Consider the following 17851-nt stretch of genomic DNA (forward strand, 5'->3'; position numbering starts at 1 on the left):
AGTCCTGGCATTTGTTTGGATGATGCAAGGGAAGGGGACCGGGCATCCTGTCCCGGGGCGGCTTCCCAGGAGACGGCCCGTCTGGGGCCACCTGAGCAGGGACAGTGGGAAGGAGCTATCTGTCTGCTGGCACAAGCACTCTCATTGTTTTTTCACTGTAATGCTGTGAACTTGGGAGTTTCCTGCACCAGAGGTTAAGGGCTCATTCCTCACTGCCTTAGAATAAGATGAGGCCTGTTTAAGGAAGCGAGAGGACTCCTGCCAAAGTGCTGGGCAACTTTGGGGGGAATCAGCCTTTAGAAAAAGTGCCAAGATATTTAGTTACTGAAGATACCCAAAGCAAAGAACTGAAGCAAACTCTGCACGAGGTTGGAGACACCCTGCTCTGCAGTGCTCAGGCCCCGGGAGGGGCTCAGCAGGGTGGAGCCTTGGCAAAAGGACGTTTCCCTGAAATAACGTTCCCCTCTTAGGTGATCCCCCGATGCCCCTGCAAAAGCGCCTGCTTCCTCAGATTCCCACACAGAGGCATCTGGCATATCCCCCTGCTGCATCTCCCATCCACTGTACCACCCACATTCTCCACTTTACAGAAAACCTAAGGCTCCAAGTAATGAGGCTCGTGGCTCAGGGTCCAGAGGACCAGGCTGCCAACCATCCTCCCTTTTCCCCTCCAGCCTGTCTCCTCCAAGCCTCCTTCCTGCTCTGCAGGCAGCTGCTGCCCTGGGCTGCATACACAGCTCAAGGCAGGCAAGTGGAAATCGGGTGCAGCAAAACTAGGGGGAGGGAACGGGTACAACCACCTATGAGGCCAGGGGTGGGAGGCCAGGGAAGAGGTCTTGCATGAATACCACCTGGAAGCTTGTTAGCAGTGCCGAAACGAGGGGGGACAGGGGATGAGGGCTGAAGATGGGGGTGGGGGAATGCAGCATAGGGAATGGGGGGTTGGCAATGATGGAGCACGCGGGGCTGGTGAGACAGAGGATCCTGACCTGTCACCAGGTTCCGAATGAGAAGGGCCTCATCTTCCCTGTGGTAGTCTAGCATGCCCTGGAAGTCCTTCTCCTTCCGCTGGACAGTGACCTGTCTGTTGAGCTCATGGCGCCTCCTCTCACTCTGGGCCAGTGCCTGGGCAGCTGGGCAGGAAAGAGATGGTGGGGGAAGGAGAGGGGGCGTGAACAGAGACCTCCATGCTGTAGGCCCAAGGGGTAGGGGGGCCTTAGGTCAAGGGCATGTGTTTGGGTCTGGACCCGGGGACCCAGCATTCTGGGTTCTCTGAGCTCCCACACTGCTGATGTGGTCGGTCCCCGCAGCCCAGGCCACATGCCAAGGGTGACCCGAGGATCTTAGCACCAGGCACTGGAGTCTGGGAGGGGATAAGGGTAGGGGAGGTGCCACCCCAGGTAGGGAGACCAGAGAAGACCTGGGAAGGACACAGAACACAGGGTGCACAGCCTGTCCTGCCAGGCAGCTGTTTCTCCCCATGCAGCTGTTATAAAACAGGGCTACTGTGTGCAAGGCTGTCATGGGCCCTAGCTAGGCCTGCCCAACCCGGTTCCCTGTGTGTGGCCACAGGACAGGTATGTGAGGCCTGGGCACCATGATGGAGCAGGCTGGTGCCAGTGGCATAGACCCCGGGGGCACATCAAGGAGATCAAGGAGCAGGGCTGCCACATGCCATCTGTGCAAGGACATAAGGTGATTACTTAGGAGGCATTCTGGTGGTGGGCCTGGGGCGGGGAACAAAGGCCGCGTCAAACCTTGCTTGGGACTTCTGTTAGCCTGACACAAGGGGACAGGGTGGTGGGCATCCGCAGGGCTGCCCCCATCGTGTCCGTGGGCTGCTGTGTGCAGGATAGTGTGCTCTCAGCAGGGGAGCAGAGCTGGTGGGGTATTCGATGGTGGACCACTCAGCTAAGGGACTGCATTGGTGCATTTCACTGGACATGCATACTGCCTGTAACTTGGCCCTAGCGCCGAGACCCAAGTGTGGTGATGAGGCTGGACAGACTCGCTGGTGGAGCTCCCTGGGGGGACAGGGGCTGAAGGATGGGCAGAACCTCAACAGCCAGGTGGGAAGGAGCTGATATACCCACCCGGCCCGGACAGCACAGGAGAGGAGCTCATGGAGGCAGGCAGGTGCTGCTGGAGGCGGGAGCACTGCAGTCCACGGGGAAGGAGGTAATGAGTGGACACAGCAACAGGGGCACAAGTGGGCAATGTGGAAGCCCCACTGCCCTGGGGGGCTAGGGGAGAGGGTGGCACAGAGTATTCAAGGAGAGCACACACAAGGTGCTTGGGCCTGAACAAGAGAGGGACCTGAAGCCTGAGTGACCAGGAGAATGAGACCTGGAGAGAACAGAGAAACTCAAGGGTGCATGGGGGCCTCTAGGGCTGTCACTGTGCTCAGGGTGGATGTGAGCCGGCAATCAAACAAATGACACCCGTGGGGGGTGTGGTGCCCAGGGGCCCTTGGTATTAGGACAGCATGAGATAGACTCAAGGGGACCAGGATCTTGAGATGAAGGGGATCCAGGTGGTGATGGTGGGGGATCTGGGCAGCGAGGGGACCAAGAGGGGATCCCATGCCAGGTGGCACGTGCCAAGAGGGGTGGGAGCAACAGATCTATAGCAAGGACTCAGAGGAAAAGAACATTCCAGATGTTTCTGAAAGATCCACTTGAACCTGCCTGAGCTCTCTGGGCCAGGTTCCTGTGTGAAGATTAGTCACAGGACTGACCCCTGTCCTTCCTGCCTGGCCATCACAGGCAGCGAGGCCCCTGTGCTCAGAGTCTGCGGGTCATGAAGCATGGTTTCTACAGCATGTTTGCCTCCCATCCCTTTAGGACAGGGCCACAGGGTCACTGGGCTGCAGGGCCACAGGGCCACAAGGCCGCGTCTCAGAGGAAGCATCTGAGCCCCTGCTGGGTCTGTGTCCCGATTCTGGCCAACTGAGAATATGTGAGCTGGTGGGTCCAGTTTGGTCTATCCCACAGCTGGAAAGGCCCATCCCAGACAATGGGTGAGGCAGGAAGGGTGTGCAGAGGGAGGTAGGTGGTCCCTTCCCTCGTCTTGCTTGGGACTGAGCCACATGCATGCTTCATCTCTCTCTCTCTCTCTCTCTCTCTCTCTCTCTCTCTCTCTCTCTCTCTCACACACACACACACACACACACACACACGTACGCCCCACCTTCCAGGTCCTGGACTTTCTTCATGTAAATCTTCAGCTGTTTTTTAAGCTTCCTCTCATTCTTTTCCAGCTTTTCGACCAGTTCTTTGAGGTCCTAAAATCCAAAGGCAGCAGCGTTAGGACAGGCCCAACCATGCCCTGGAGGGCGGCGCAGGTTCCTGGGAGCCACAGACCCTTGCTGATGGTGGGGGGAAAAGGGGGGTTCTGGAATCTCTGTTCCATTGCATGGCCAAGGACCCCAACCTCGCCCCCCTAAGCGAAAGGCCAGGGCGGCCCCACAGCTCTCAGGGTGTGGCCCTCAGGCAGGGCGCTCACCAGGTTGTCGTTGGTGAGCCGGGTCAGCTCCTGGCGAACCCCGAACTCCAGCTGTGCCTCCGGGGACAGCAGCAGGGTCTGGCAGAAGGTCTGCTGCTGCCTGTCCAGGTCCTCCTTCAGGGCTTCCACCTGGGCCCGAAGTGCCTCCACCTCTGCCTCGTGCTCGCGGCCCTGTGCCTGCAGCTGCGCTTCCAGCAACCTGTGCATGTTGCAGGGCGGGTGAGGCACACGGGCGCAGAGCAGGCAATGCCAAGCACATGGCGGCAGCACGGACCACACAGACCAACACGGGAAGGACGCGAGGGGTGGATTGGCCAGCAGGCCAGCCTGACCTCTCCGGGAATGGGAACTTGCGCACCCTGGGCTGAGGCCCCATCCTTGACACCCCTTCCCCGTGCTCCCCATTCCTTGCCAGCTGCAGGCGATTGGCCTGGGATTGGGAGACAGTCTCTGTGCCAACATGCCAGCCACAGAAATGTCTCATGGCACCACTTACATATAAGTACCCACATCTGCCCAAACCTCACAGGAATGTCCTCGTTAGGACAGAACCCTAGCGCACTGCACTCCTGCACCGCCGGCGTCCCTGTAGCAGAGCATCTGCAAGCTTTAGCCCCTTCCTCCTCATCTTCACCACCATCTCCGCTTTATCTGTGGCCATAAATAGACGATTTTTTTTTTTTTCAAGTCAAAACAGACACTCAGCCTCTTTGCAAATGATCTGGAGAGAAGGTTTGCAATCAGCTGGTGTCGGGGCCAGAAGCGAAAAGACCTTGAGGAGACCTGGGGAAGGTCAGAGAGAAGTCCCGGAGGATTCTGGGTCAAGCCGTGAATGGACACCTGCTCCATCTGCCCTATGAGGTGGCCAGGGATCGGGGAAGCTTCCTAAGCAGCCACCGCCTCGTCCTCAGGAAGTTCTAATGTGAACGAGGTGCTGGCTTCTCGGGTTCTGTCTGATTCCAGGCAATACACGGTCACATGAAGGGTAGGTAGGGGGTTCTGGACGAAAGGGAGGTCGGACACCGTGGACACGATCCCCGCGGTGGAACATTCCCTGCGGTCTCTTTCAGGGATGCAAGGATGCTGACCAGAGTCTAGCAGAGGTAGAAACCTGGAAGCGCCTCAGAAGCGCCCCTACGAGCTCCCAGCTGCCCGGGAGGCAGGGAGACAAAGAGGCCTTTTTATTTATTTTTTATTTTTTAATTTTACAGTTCCACTAGTTGGGCCAAAAGACGGGAAGGAGCAAGTCTTGAGGGAGCAAGAGATGGGGAGCATCTGCCATCTGGTCCCCCACGGACACGCCCAGGCCTCCCAGAGCTCTGTCAGCCCCCAGGGGCACTGAATGCAATGCCTGGCTTCCAGGGGCTTCTCAGCAGGTTCACACACATGGGGAAATGGAGACGTGACTGACTGACCTGCTCGCCACAGGCAGCAGCATCGGGTGAAAGCACTAATAACGTGAGGATCACGGCCAATGGTTCTGTAACTAAATCGGCATCCTAGAGGACTCGCAATACTTCGGGAGCATCCAACTCTGGCGACAACACACCAAGGGCATCACCACTGAGTCACGAACCTACCCAGAGAGCAGACAGCCCGGGCTCTAGGGATTCGCCCCGAAGATGCAGCTCTTGATTCGTGCCATGCGAGTTCATGCCTGGCGCTGTCTTGCTCTGCACACAGAGTGTCTTTAGGGGGCTTAGCCCAGGGCCCTGGACAAGGTACAAGATACCTGCCCCAGCACAAGGTGAGACACCCCCTAACTGAGGGCTAGAGCTCTGAGGCCACAGCAGCGACAGAGCTGGTTCTAGAAGCTGGGTCTCCTGATGCCTAGGTCTGCACTTTCAGTTCTGTTCATGTTGCACATTTGCTTATTAAAAAAAAAAAATCGATTCTGCTGCTAGGGAGCCATAAGGAAGCACCTGGCTTGACATGTAGATCCCCCTCACCCCAATAAAACAGACTTCTTGGTGGGACAGAGCTCACTGAATAATAGCTGCCATGACCACCGTGAGCTGCCAATGACTCTGTGCTTACCATGTGCCAGCCAGACAACATACCTGCATTAACCCTACTCCTTGTGATGACCCGAGGCAGGTCCCACTCTGATCCCCATTAGACCAGAGGTTGCCCTGCTCACAGGCAGTGGGGTCATGCTGCATCCAGGGCCAGGAGACACATGGCCTCAAGCACCAGCCGATCTGGACTTTTCTCAACAACTGATTCTTGTTGCTACAAAGGGACCTCCGGTAGGTCATCAGCAGGCAAAGCTTCAGAGGCAGAGCTTGAGGGCATCGGGTTCCCACCCACCAGGCTGAGGGAGCTGGGCCAGCAACTCCACCCCCCTTCCTCTTCTGGGAAATGAGCCTGGGGGCCACCATACCCCCTGCTGCTGGGAGGCTCAAACACAACCCCAAGAGCTATAAGCCAGCAGTCACTGTGGGCCCCGGCGTACGTCACCCATGTCCAGCCTCCCCTCTACACGTCTCACCCACGGCTGCAGGCCAGTGGCTCACGAATGCAGATGCTGGAATCGAATAGAACCAGATTCAAGTTGTGGATCCTCCCCCGAAGCAGCATATTCTTTAAATCCTGTGAGCATCTGTATCCTGGCCCATCGAGGACTACTGCCTGGACCCCAACAAGCAGCCTCCCAACCTCGTCCCCACAGCATGGATGCATGGCACTGACCGGGTGCCCTGAGGGCAGTGCAGCAGCACCCCTATGAGTTGTGCCCTGGCCTGCACACCTGTGGACAGTCAAGCATAGACATGAGCATGCAGAGCGGACGCAGAAGGCACAGGCAAGAGGCACAGATTTGACTTGGCGACTTGTTTTAGGCCTTGGTAGGCCAAGTCGAGCTCTCAGTCTTCATTCAAATATCCCAATCCTCAGTCTTGCTAGAAATAAAGAAACAGGGCACATGGTATAGAGGGGAGACAGGGAGGCTCAACGTCCAAGAAACTGAGGCTGTTCTGGCTGAGGTTTGGAAACAAACAGAAGGAAAACCTCAGGAACTCCCCCTGGCTTCCCTTCGTTCTTCACTGTCACCAGCACCAGAGCACCTAAGGTCTCCCAGCTCAGGTCCCAGAAGGGGGCTTGTGTGCTCTCACAGGGGCTCTCTCCCCTGCCCGCCCCCCGCAGGAGGACTCAGAAATGGAAAGGGAGAATCAGAGGTGCGCTCAGGGTGGGGAGGGAGGCGGTGCCCAGTGCAGGCTGCAGAGCCTCCTGGGGAGCAGCGAAGGGGCAAGGTTGGGGGGTGGGAGTGGGAGGCAGCCGCGCACCGTCTGCTCCTCGATGCCATTCCCTCTAACACCACGATGAAGGCATTAGCTAACCTCACCTGCAGCCTTCACTACAGTCGTCCATGAAGAGACTGTTAACTGGAACTGCCACGCAGGAAGCCCGCCGAACTCTCTGGCCTGCCAGGACTGGGCTGTATCCCTCCTATCTACCCAACCTGGGCGGCGGATGGCCAGGTGCCTTCTTGCAGATTCTTTGGCCTCCCCAGTGGCCCAGGGTCTGCCCAAAGCCAGGAGAGCAGCTCCAGGAGAGGAGTGGCCTGTCCTATGCTCCCCCATCCACATGTGCCCCCCTCCACGGCCCTGGGCCCACAGGAGATCCTCAGAGGCCAGCAGGATGGGGTGCTAGGCAGTCTCCTCAGACTTGCCAAGGTGCCCGCTCCCCCTCTCTACCCCGGGTATCCTCTTCCTACAGGCTGGATCCCAGCTGTCCTGGCAGGAACCGTGGGAGAGTGGCCGGTGATATCACAGGCCAGCAAACCCTCCTCCCTCAACTCCCAGGCCCCCCAGAAGCCCCTGTACTGCTCCCCATGGATTTTGTGAGGCCTAGGGGTGGAGTTCCCCATTTTACCTTCCTGGAGCTCGGCCAAGGAAGGGGGGCCTACGTCTTACAGGGCTCACATAGCTGCTGCTTGTACAAAGCCGGGCACTTGGCTATGGGGTCACGCCCTGGAAAGCCCAAGGGAGGGAATGCTCCTGGGGCTACTCTGTTGTCTGTACCTGTCTTCCACTCCGTCCAGCTGGGCTGCAAGGGGTTCCACTGCCATTAAGTGTGTCCTGGGGACCTCTCCCACTTAGAACTCTGGCCCCCAAATGTCTGGGGCCCTTGCCAAGGCTGGGCCTTCCCAGAGATGGCCTCCCGCGCACAGCACCTACCCCCACTGTGTGCTCCCTGGGTCCCAACAAACCCAAAGGTGACCTGGGCAGGGTCTAGGGGGTGCTGGTGGCCTAGCACCTTTCCCTCCTCAGCCATTAACACATTTAACTAGGGGTCTTTCGGGAGCTAGTCCTTTAGCACAAACGGGCACCATTGGGAGGGATTCCTTCTGGGTGGGAGGGGGATACCGTTGCTGAACAGTCATGCAGGATCATCCGCCCACCTTGTTTGCCACATGTAAGGAGACCCCAGGATGGGAGGGCCTGCCTGACATGGCCCCGGGACTGGAACCCATGGGGCCCCTGTACCTGGCCTCTCCCCTGCCCATATAAGCTGGCCCTCCAGACCAAGGAGGGCTGGCTGCCGGCCCTCTTGGAGGGTCACCACATTCCCACAGTCCTCTGGATGGCAGTCCGAGGCCCATCCCTCAGCCTCTTGGGGGCAGGTGTTTGGCTGACTCACTGCCAGGTGGTCAGCTTTGATCCCTGTTCATAAGGATGTACCCTTGGAATTCCTAATCCTGTAACCCTCCAGGCATTCTGCACGAAGCACCCAAGACCATGCAGCCCAGCCACCCCACAGTGCTGGTGTGTGTGTGTGTGTGTGTGTGTGTGTGTGTGTGTGTGTGAGTCAGCCATCAGGCTCCAGGTCCAGCCTTCGTTCCTGGATGAAAGGGGACTGATCCTACCACAGAGACTCTCCCTCTTGCCGGCTTGTGCCATTAGGGGCGAAGGCCTAGAAGGGAGCCCCACGTAGTGGCAGGAGAAGGAAAACCCCAAATGACAGCTTATGGGAAGTTTTAAAAAAATAAAGCCCACGAGGTCAATGAGCAAATCCACAAACCCTCCTGGAGAATCTCCTGTGTACACATCACCACGCTGAGCCACATCCCCAAAAACACACAGATACACCGAATTAGCACCGAGTTAGCAGCAGGTAAAGTCTCTGACTGCAGAAGGCAGTGACACCAGGCACCCCAAAACAGGTCCAGGATGCATAGGTCGTGGCCAGCACCTGTAGCAGGTCGTGGCCATCATCTATACATCCTGGACCTGTTTCTTCGTGTGTGAAAATGAAAGTACTCAGCTGACTTGCCTGGGGTTCCCTCTAGATCAGTAATCACGTAACCTGATTCAGTGTAGAAATTGTGCAGCAGGAAGGGCCTCTGGTACCACCTGCTTTCCTTCCGCAGGTAACATTAGGATGGCAGCTGTGACCCAACTACCATGCCTGTGTCCTGCCTCAAGGACCTGCCACTCTGTGGACAGAAACAGGCAAGATTCCTTGGAGCGAGAACATGGTCAGCTCCCAGTCTCTAAAAAGACAGGAGGCCGTGAGCAAGAGGAATGTCTGAAATTACTGGCTTGGCCACAAGATGGTGAATGGTCTGTGGATACACCAGGCTAAGCCATGGTTTACAGCAGGCAGAATTGTGCCGGTGGCTTGGGCCCTGCTGCATTTTGGGAATGTTACGAGGGAATGACTGCCTCATAGAAATGAGCCAAGAGTTTCCAGCTGGGAACAGGAACAGTAAGGGCTCAAGAGAAGGGAGCTGGGGAGAATGAGGCTCGCCCCCCAACCTCTGTGATTCTGAGCAGACCATCCCACAGCAGTGGGCCCTCAGAGCCAAATAGGCCACAACCTCCAAAACTAAGAAATACACACACACCCTCCTTTCTGGTTATGCAGGATCTGCACAGTCCCATGCAGGCCCACTGGAATGACCACAGGTGTACCTGTCTAAGCCCAGGAGGCGACAGGCAAAGCGACCTTTTATGCCAAAGGCCTGTTGTTTCCCGGAACCTTCTGGGTAGGAGGGACTGCAAGTTTTCCTGGGACCCAAGCAAAGGTCCAATAATGCACTCTGAGTTTGGAGCTCAACAGACTTGAGAGGAAATGGCCAGTGGCCACAAGAGCACTGTTCCCAGAGCTAGACCCGAGCCCTCACCACATCCTGCTCCTACCTAGGTCTGTGATGAGTACACACCTGGAGGTGAGGTTGGCCCTTCCTGCTGGCCCACTTCCCCACCCCTCAACCCCAACAAACCCTCCAGACACTCCGCTCTGTGTACAGCAGCCTATCTCTGAGGCAAGGACCAGCCCTCCCTTGATTTGGGCCATAAGTAAAATGGTAATAATGTTGCTCAATTCCCTTAGTTCCCAAGTGTGAACACTTTCTGGAGGCAGGAGAGCCATCCACATTCCTGTGATTGCTGCCAGAACAGACCCTCAACACTGGCTTCTCTTCCCAAACTTGAAAACAAAAGAAGAGATGCCCTTATAAAGATTGAACAGAACTCTATAAACTCTGGAAGTTCATCAGCAAAAGGAATTCCAAACTGGGAAACCAAGGACTCTCAGAGGGGCTGTGACTGGGTGTGGGGAGAAGCCTCCAGAAATGTAAGCAAAACCCAGTGCATGAGTGTAAGCTTCTCTTAGGGAGAGGATAGATTTTTTTGCAACCTCTCCAACCCCAAATCATGTCTGCATCCTACACCTTCTGTTCTCACCAGAACATTCTCTATTATAGGGAAATCACAGGAAAGGGGAGATAGCTCAGCATTCAGGGCACAGAGGCTGCCCGGGTCACAGATGGCCTCGCTGCCGGGTGCCATGAGGGGCACCAGGAATCATCACCTGTTCTCCTGGCCTGCCTGGCCCCCGCTGTCCTCCCTCACTTCTGGGACTACCCAGACAGGAGACGCACAGACCCACAAAGATCGGGTGGGGTCGGCTCAGGTTGCTCTCCAGGTGTGATAGGTGCTACGAACCCATTCTTCAGGCTTCTGCCCGAAGCTCCTTATGTACTTAACTGGGTGTCTTGGGCTAGGAGTCCCCTGTTGTGCCCCAGGCTTGCTGGGAATGCAATTATATTAAGATGTAAGAAAAGTGATTTTTGGCTCTCTGCTCCTCCCCATTCGACAGACAGCCGCATCTTCTGGTGCAGTGCCAGCCGTGTCCCCGAGACACGATGGTGAAGGTCGGAGTGAACGGATTTGGCTGTATTGGGCGCCTGGTCACCAGAGCTGCTTTTAACTCTGGCAAAGTGGATATTGTCGCCATCAATGATCCCTTCATTGATCTCAACTACATGGTGTACATGTTCCAGTATGATTCTACCCATGGCAAATTCCACAGCACAGTCAAGGCTGAGAACAGGAAACTTGTCATCAATGGGAAGTCCATCTCCATCTTCCAGGAGTGAGATCCCACCAACATCAAATGGGGTGATGCTGGTGCTCAGTATGTTGTGGAGTCCACTGGGGTCTTCACCACCATGGAGAAGGCTGGGGCTCACTTGAAGGGCGGGGCCAAGAGGGTCATCATCTCTGCTCCTTTTGCTGATGCCCTCATGTTTGTGATGGGCATGAAGCACGAGAAGTATGAGAACTCCCTCAAGATTGTCAGCAATGCCTCCTGCACCACCAACTGCTTGGCTCCTCTAGCCAAAGTCATCCATGACCACTTCGGCATCGTGGAGGGCTTCATGACCACCGTCCATGTCATCACTGCCACCCAGAAGACCGTGGACGGCCCCTCTGGGAAGCTGTGGCTTGATGGCCGAGGGGCTGCCCAGAACATCATCCCTGCTTCCACTGGCGTCACCAAGGCTGTGGGCAAGGTCATCCCTGAGCTGAACGGGAAGCTCACTGGCATGGCCTTCTGTGTCCCCACCCCCAATGTGTCAGTTGTGGATCTGATCTGCCGCCTGGAGAAAGCTGCCAAATATGATGACATCAAGAAAGTAGTGAAGCAGGCATTGGAGGGCCCCCTCAAGGGCATCCTGGGCTACACTGAGGACCAGGTTGTCTCCTGTGACTTCAAGAGTGACACCCACTCTTCCCCTTCGACGCCGGGGCTGGCATTGCCCTCGATGACCACTTCGTCAAGTTCATTTCCTGGTATGACAATGAATTCGGCTACAGCAACCAGGTGGTGGACCTCATGGTCCACATGGCCTCCAAGGAGTAAGAGCCTCCTGGACCACCAGCCCCAGCAAGAACAAAGAGGAAGAGAGAGGCCCTCAGCTGCTGGGGAGTCCCTGCTCCAACTTAATCTCCCAACACACTGAGAATATCCTGACCTCCAATTTACATCCTAGACCCCAAGGAAGGGGAGGGGCTTGGAGAGCCCTACCTTGTCATGTACCATCAATAAAGTATACTGTACCCAGCCAAAAAAAAAAAAAGTGATTTTTATTTTATCAGCATTATGATTACTGCTGCAAAGGAAGACAAATCCAGGGTAAGAGTAAGCAGCCCCTGGGACTGGACCCCTCACAACCATTTGGGGGAATAAGAAAGGAGCTGAATGCCGAGAACAGTCACGGTTTAAAAAACCAAAAAGATCTTCACACCCACTGTCCCTCATCAGGGTCCAGCTTGTTTCTGTCCCTTTTTATTTCTTTTCTTAATTTCTAGCATTACCCGTGTTTTGTTTTTCTTACTCGACACATTTCTTTACCCAGGATCATCTTAAATGACTAAACCTCGATTCCAGTGTCAGCCCTGAGAGGCTCGCCTTCATTTCGGGGACAGAAACTCTCTTCCTGGTGAGTAGATGCCGTCATCTTCTGATTACCTACACAGCGCGCTGGAAGCAGCCCTGCCTGGGAGCCAGGCTTTCTGGATCCTACTTCCACTCAGTTTTGGGTGGGCTGCGTGCCAGAGCAGCTCACCCCTTCTGGGCCTCAGTTTCTCTATCTGCAGAAGCAGGGGCCAGCTTGGGAGACCTAGAAACCACAGCACTAAGTTTGCAGTGTCACTCTGTGCCGTTCTTGCCAATGTCACGCTGCCCTCCCAGCGCCACCTCCTGACATCTTCTGGATGTGCTTGTGGTTTGCGGCAATGCTGCACAAATGCTTAGTGACTGAGGATCACGTTCAGGGGAGGTGCTGCTCTTACGAGGACCCACAGGGCCAGAGAGGCAACAATATCAGTAACGGCAGTCAGCATTCTAAGTGTATCACATGGACTAGCCCACCTGGACTTCTCCCTCACCACCTGGGAGGTGCACTGCTGGGACAGTCCCCAGTTCAGAGGAGGAAACTGAGGCACTGAGCAATTATGAAGGAGCCACTAATAAGCTGGTCAGAGTGTGGACTCCAGAGTGCACATCTGCAGGCACTCTGCCATACTAGCCAGGGGTCTTACCCAGGCCCTGCCACCTGCCTCAGTCATGCGCTCCCGCCTTAACCCAGGGAGCTCATCCTTGAGGGTCTAGAGGTGGTCAGTTCACTAAAATCCAGGGAAACCTCATTGTAGCCAATAAGGCAGTAGTTGCATTCTCCCATCCGACCTCTGGGGCGCCTCGCTTGGCTTCCATCTCTGAAATGCTAGGCTCCAGGCCCACGAGCTGTGTGGAGTACAGGAGGTAGTAAAGCAAAGAGCAGCAGCAGACCCCTGCCCCGGGTCATGGGGCTCATCAGGTCTGGCTTCCCTCTCAGTGACACCAGTCACTCTCACCTGTCCTTCCTGCTGCCCATCAACGGTCCCAGGGAGATCTGCATTCTGGAGGCTCCAGCTGTGTTACTGGAGTGCTGCTGAAGCTAACATGGGGTTTCCTAGGGATGTGGATTCACTGAGTCTGCCTCTTTTCATTTACCTCCTGTCACAAGGAGCCCCTGATGCTGAGCAAGGGGCCTGGTCGGACAGCAAACGTCACACGTGAGCCTGGGCCAGACCCCTTCCCATCACACCTCCTCCAGGCACACTTACTGGCAGGTGGTGCTTACCTGTTTGTCTGGCAGACCCCATGATAGGCCTCAATGGCATCTTCCTGGTCCACGTGCTTTTCACTGTTAGGCCAGCTTGTTCTCGCATTAATGCTTGGCTCCTAGAAGGTCCCAGATTAAAATTAAACTCTTGCAACATCAACAACTGTCATGAAAGGACTTGATAGACTTTATATGGAAACAAGCTTTTGCAGGAGGTGAGGGAGTGGGGGTGGGCCCTGGGCGGCCCAATCAGTTCAGGGTTTGACTCTTGATGGCAGCTCAGGTCTTGATCTCAGGGTGGCGAGTTGAAGTCCCACCTTGGGCTCCATGCTGGACAAGACTACTTAAAAACAAACAACCTTCTGCCAAGGTTTTAGGGAAAAACAAAGGCCTAGGATGACCTCAGATAGCAACAGTTAAACCCAAGCAGGAAGGGGACTTTCACAGGCACAGAATGACAAGGCTTGGCTGCAAAAGGCCCCAAGTGTGGGGTAGTGAGAGGGAAGAGGACGGTGACAGTGTCTCTGGAGGTGGCAGTGCCCCAAATCTGAAGGACAGGGTGATAATCTGTCCCAGCATGGGTCCCCCACACCCATGACTGTCTTATCCCCCCACACCATTCCTGGCCATTACCAGAGTGACCCGGGTGGCCTCTGTGCCCTCTCTCCCACTCCCCAATCTGTCCCAGAAGGTGAAAATACTAGGAACAAATGCTAAGCCGGCCTTGCCACCCTGGGAGGGCTGAGAGGAAAGACTCTCTACCTGAGAATAGAAGTAAACAGCAAGGCACAAAACATGGGGTGAAAAACCAGGCCAAAGGGACTGCTCAGGCCATGACCCTTGTTTCTAATTCTCTCCTTTGTTCTCTTTGAACACATTCATATTGAGTAACTTCAGAAGATTCCAGAAACTTGCCAGTAAAGTCTGCCATGAAGGGTCATGGTGAGAGGCTGGCAAATATCTTGCCTTGTCTTTATGGAAGGCCCTAGAGCAAGAGCGGCTACCCTTTTAGGTTTAAGGTTCTCGGGGGCAAAGAAGATACATCAACAAAATAGCACATCTACCGCCCGGTGTCACCCCCTCGCAGCCCAGCGCTCCATGTGGTTACCGTGCTCCTGCCAGTGAGTCGGCGCTGGTCAGCACTGACGATTTGTGTCCTCAGGATGAGCACCTCCTCCTTGCGAACCTCAAGCTCCTCGTTGGCCAGCTTGAGCTGGTTCAGCAGCAGGCTATAGCCGTCTGGGGAGCAGTGGGAGGAGTTGTCCTGTGTGGCTTGGTCGGCCACAGCTTTCCTCAACTCATTCAGGTCGTTCTTCAGCTTCTTGTTCTCCGACTCTAGCTCCTGCCTCTGGAAGACAGCCCAAGCCGCACACTCCATGGCTCCTTGGACCTGGGGTTCTCACCCTAGGAGCCTTCCCCCCGCACCCTCCTGAATCAACCCACCCTGCCCTCCCAGTAAGCTAAGAGCAACCTTCTCATTGTAAGAGTAATAGCAACAGCAAAAGTTCTGGCTGGCAAGAAGCCCATAGTTAAAACTGGATTTGAACCCACAGGCCTATTGTTGGTGTGAAGCACTTCACTTGAGGCCTCTATGAGAGCAGGCCCCGAAGTCCTGAGGCGATCAATAGTGTGCGTATTTCGAGTGTTTCCAGCCATGAAACCCATCCTGTGGAAACGCCAGGTTAATTTTAAACAACACATTTTAACTCCAGACTTTCTAAAACCTTAATACATGAATGTACTTTGTGACTTTCCAAGAGAGCACAAGGACTGCAGGATTTCCTGAACTTACTTCTCTAGAGAGCATCCCTCCCACCCCTATTCTAAGGAGCACTGTGTGGACTAAGATTTTGGGAGATGCCAGGAACACGCTCTTGTTGTTCTGGTCACATAGGAAGACACCAGCTGCTAGTGCCAGCAGGAGAAAAACTGCCTGCGTACAGACTCAAAAATACCATTAAAGTCCAACTTTTTAAAAAATATTTATTTATGAGTGGAGAGGTCGAGGGAGAGAAAGCAGCAGACTAGTTGATAAGTTTATATAAATTTATTACCCCCTGGTGCAGGGCTCGATCCCTGGACCCTGAGATCATGACCTGAGCGAAAAGCAGATGCTCAACCAACTGGGCTCCCCAGGAGCCCTGAGATTCAACTTTAGAACGTATTTTAAGTTATCTGGGTATGATATCTAACTTTGTGTTTGACAAAGGGAGACCGTGTAAAGTTTGATAATCTTATATATAATGCTCTTAGGGCCTTGCAATATATGGGATTCAAAATCTACCCTCCACCCACTGCCCCCCCCTCAAAAAAAAACCACCCTACAAGGTGGATAAGTGGGGACTGGTTGCACATTTATCACAGAAGCCACAGGACCACAGAACTGGGAGACCATGTAAATAATCTCACATAATGAGATGAGCACTGGGGGTTGTATATTGGCAAACTGAATTTAAATAAAAGTAGGAAAAAATAAATAAAAAATAAACACCGTCTTTGTTTTCTGAGCGAGGACACTGAGGATGGAGCAGAGAAGGCACACATGAATTCAGAGGTTCTATTGGGACGAGTGCCCCGGGCTCCCCACGCCTGGTCCAGGAGTCCCACCTTCCGACCCCACTGCATAAGTCTGGCCCTCCTCAAGCATTTGAGCATCCTGTGCAGGTGTGAGGGCCCTGAGCAACCCCCCCCCCACCCCCCAGGGCGCACGCCTGAGCCTGCAGCCCAATACCCCAACGCTGTGCCTCCGCACCTCCGTGCACTAGGGAAGGATCCCACCCATTGATAAAATTCCGGTCAGGGAATTCAGTTTCAGCAAAAATCACTACTCATTGAGGGGTCCTCCCGGGGGAGCCTCATCTCACCCTGTACTTGGGGGCAGGTTTGTCAAATGCAGTTTGGGAAGGGTCGGGTTAGAGAAGACAGCCTAGCAGCCCCGTGTGTAGACTCGTCACCTGCTTAGATCTTTCCTGCGCAGGCAGGGTCCACACTTTGGGTGGGCACAGCAAGTTCCTGCCCTCCCAAAGGCCCACTGACTATACAGGTTGCCCAGGCTTCTGGCCCAAACACCCCGTTTTCATCACCTCCCTCATGGTCAGGATCTAAGTTAGAAGCACGGCACCAGCCTCCATAGCGGGGTCTCCCAGGCCAGCTTCTGTGACAAGGAGCACAGTGAGAGCCCTGGCCCAAGGGCGCAGAGCCATTACGGAGCTTCAGGACCTTGGGACAAGTGTGTGCCAGCCCCATGCTGGCGCTGGAGGAGGCGGCGTAGCCTGTGGGAATGGCCTGCGGGACAGCATGCAGCATCCTCTCGGCAGGCAGCTGGATGCAGGGGGAGCTTTTGACTGGATTTTATGGTGGGAGACCTGGAGGCGGTGCTTTGCCCCCAGACCAGAGCAGTGGTTCTCAAGGTTGAAGGGGTAACAGAAACCTCGAGAAGGCGAGTAAAAACAGACTGTGACACGGCAGGTCTGGGCCAAGGCTGAGAATTTGCATTTCCAGTGCATCTGCAGCAATGCCGGCCTTAGACCCCTCTTAGAGACCTGCTGGGCTAGACCATCAGCCTAATGACTTGCTCGGGGTCGGCAGCTGAAGAATGCTATAAGGAAGGTCCCTACCACCCACCCACCCACCCCTCTCTCCCGTGGAGTTTTGTTTTTGTTTTTTTTTTTTTAATTTTATTTTTTATTTTTTATTTTTTTAATTAACTTTTATTGGTGTTCAATTTACCAACATACAGAAAAACACCCAGTGCTCATCCCGTCAAGTGTCCACCTCAGTGCCCGTCACCCATTCCCCTCCAACACCCGCCCTCCTCCCCTTCCACCACCCCTAGTTCGTTTCCCCGAGTTAGGAGTCTTTATGTTCTGTCTCCCTTCCTGATATTTCCCAACATTTCTTTTCCCTTCCTTTATATTCCCTTTCACTATTATTCATATTCCCCAAATGAATGAGAACATACACTGTTTGTCCTTCTCCGATTGACTTATTTCACTCAGCATAATACCCTCCAGTTCCATTCCCGTGGAGTTTTGAAGCTTTTAAGCATCACATGAGAAAAATAAGTCTAGTCAATAATTCAGAAAGGAGAGCCCTCATGAGGCACCCACTTCTGTGGCTCTAGTGGTTCAAAAAGCCGCAGGCAGGATTCAGGGCTGTTCTCCTGGGGCAATGCAGCTGTTCCCAGAATTATCTGTGGTCCCACAAGTGGAACCACATGGGCCCGGCAGACTGGATGCACAGGTGCCCGGGAATGGGAGCAGGCAGGAGTGCCCCGATGCCCCCTTTTCTGTGCACCCTTCCTGGCCCCAGGCCAGGTGCTCCTCACTGCAGTCAATGTGGGCCTGCTTGCCCTGGAGCCTGAGGCCTTCCACCCTGTGACCTTGCCAGCTCTCACTGAGCCAGCACTGGGCACGTGGGGACATCCCTCTGCCTTACATCTCTCCGTGCAGG

General features: G+C 54.9%; 1 protein-coding gene and 1 pseudogene across 1 annotated transcript in view; one reads left to right on the forward strand and one right to left on the reverse strand.

Annotated features, from left to right (window-relative positions):
* The window catches only part of MYO5B (myosin VB), a 327031-nt gene that overhangs the window by 15719 nt on the left and 293461 nt on the right, over positions 1 to 17851 (reverse strand). Inside the window, exons 28-32 of the mRNA XM_041727359.1 lie at positions 14508 to 14747; positions 13418 to 13518; positions 3505 to 3703; positions 3190 to 3283; positions 990 to 1133 (exon numbers count right to left, since the gene is read on the reverse strand). Of these exons, the coding sequence (XP_041583293.1) occupies positions 990 to 1133; positions 3190 to 3283; positions 3505 to 3703; positions 13418 to 13518; positions 14508 to 14747 (778 nt within the window). The remainder of the gene's footprint in view (positions 1 to 989; positions 1134 to 3189; positions 3284 to 3504; positions 3704 to 13417; positions 13519 to 14507; positions 14748 to 17851) is intronic.
* Positions 9728 to 11694, forward strand: LOC121474523 (annotated as a pseudogene).

This window comes from Vulpes lagopus, chromosome 1 (genome assembly GCF_018345385.1).
Source record: "Vulpes lagopus strain Blue_001 chromosome 1, ASM1834538v1, whole genome shotgun sequence".
Lineage (NCBI taxonomy): Eukaryota > Metazoa > Chordata > Mammalia > Carnivora > Canidae > Vulpes > Vulpes lagopus.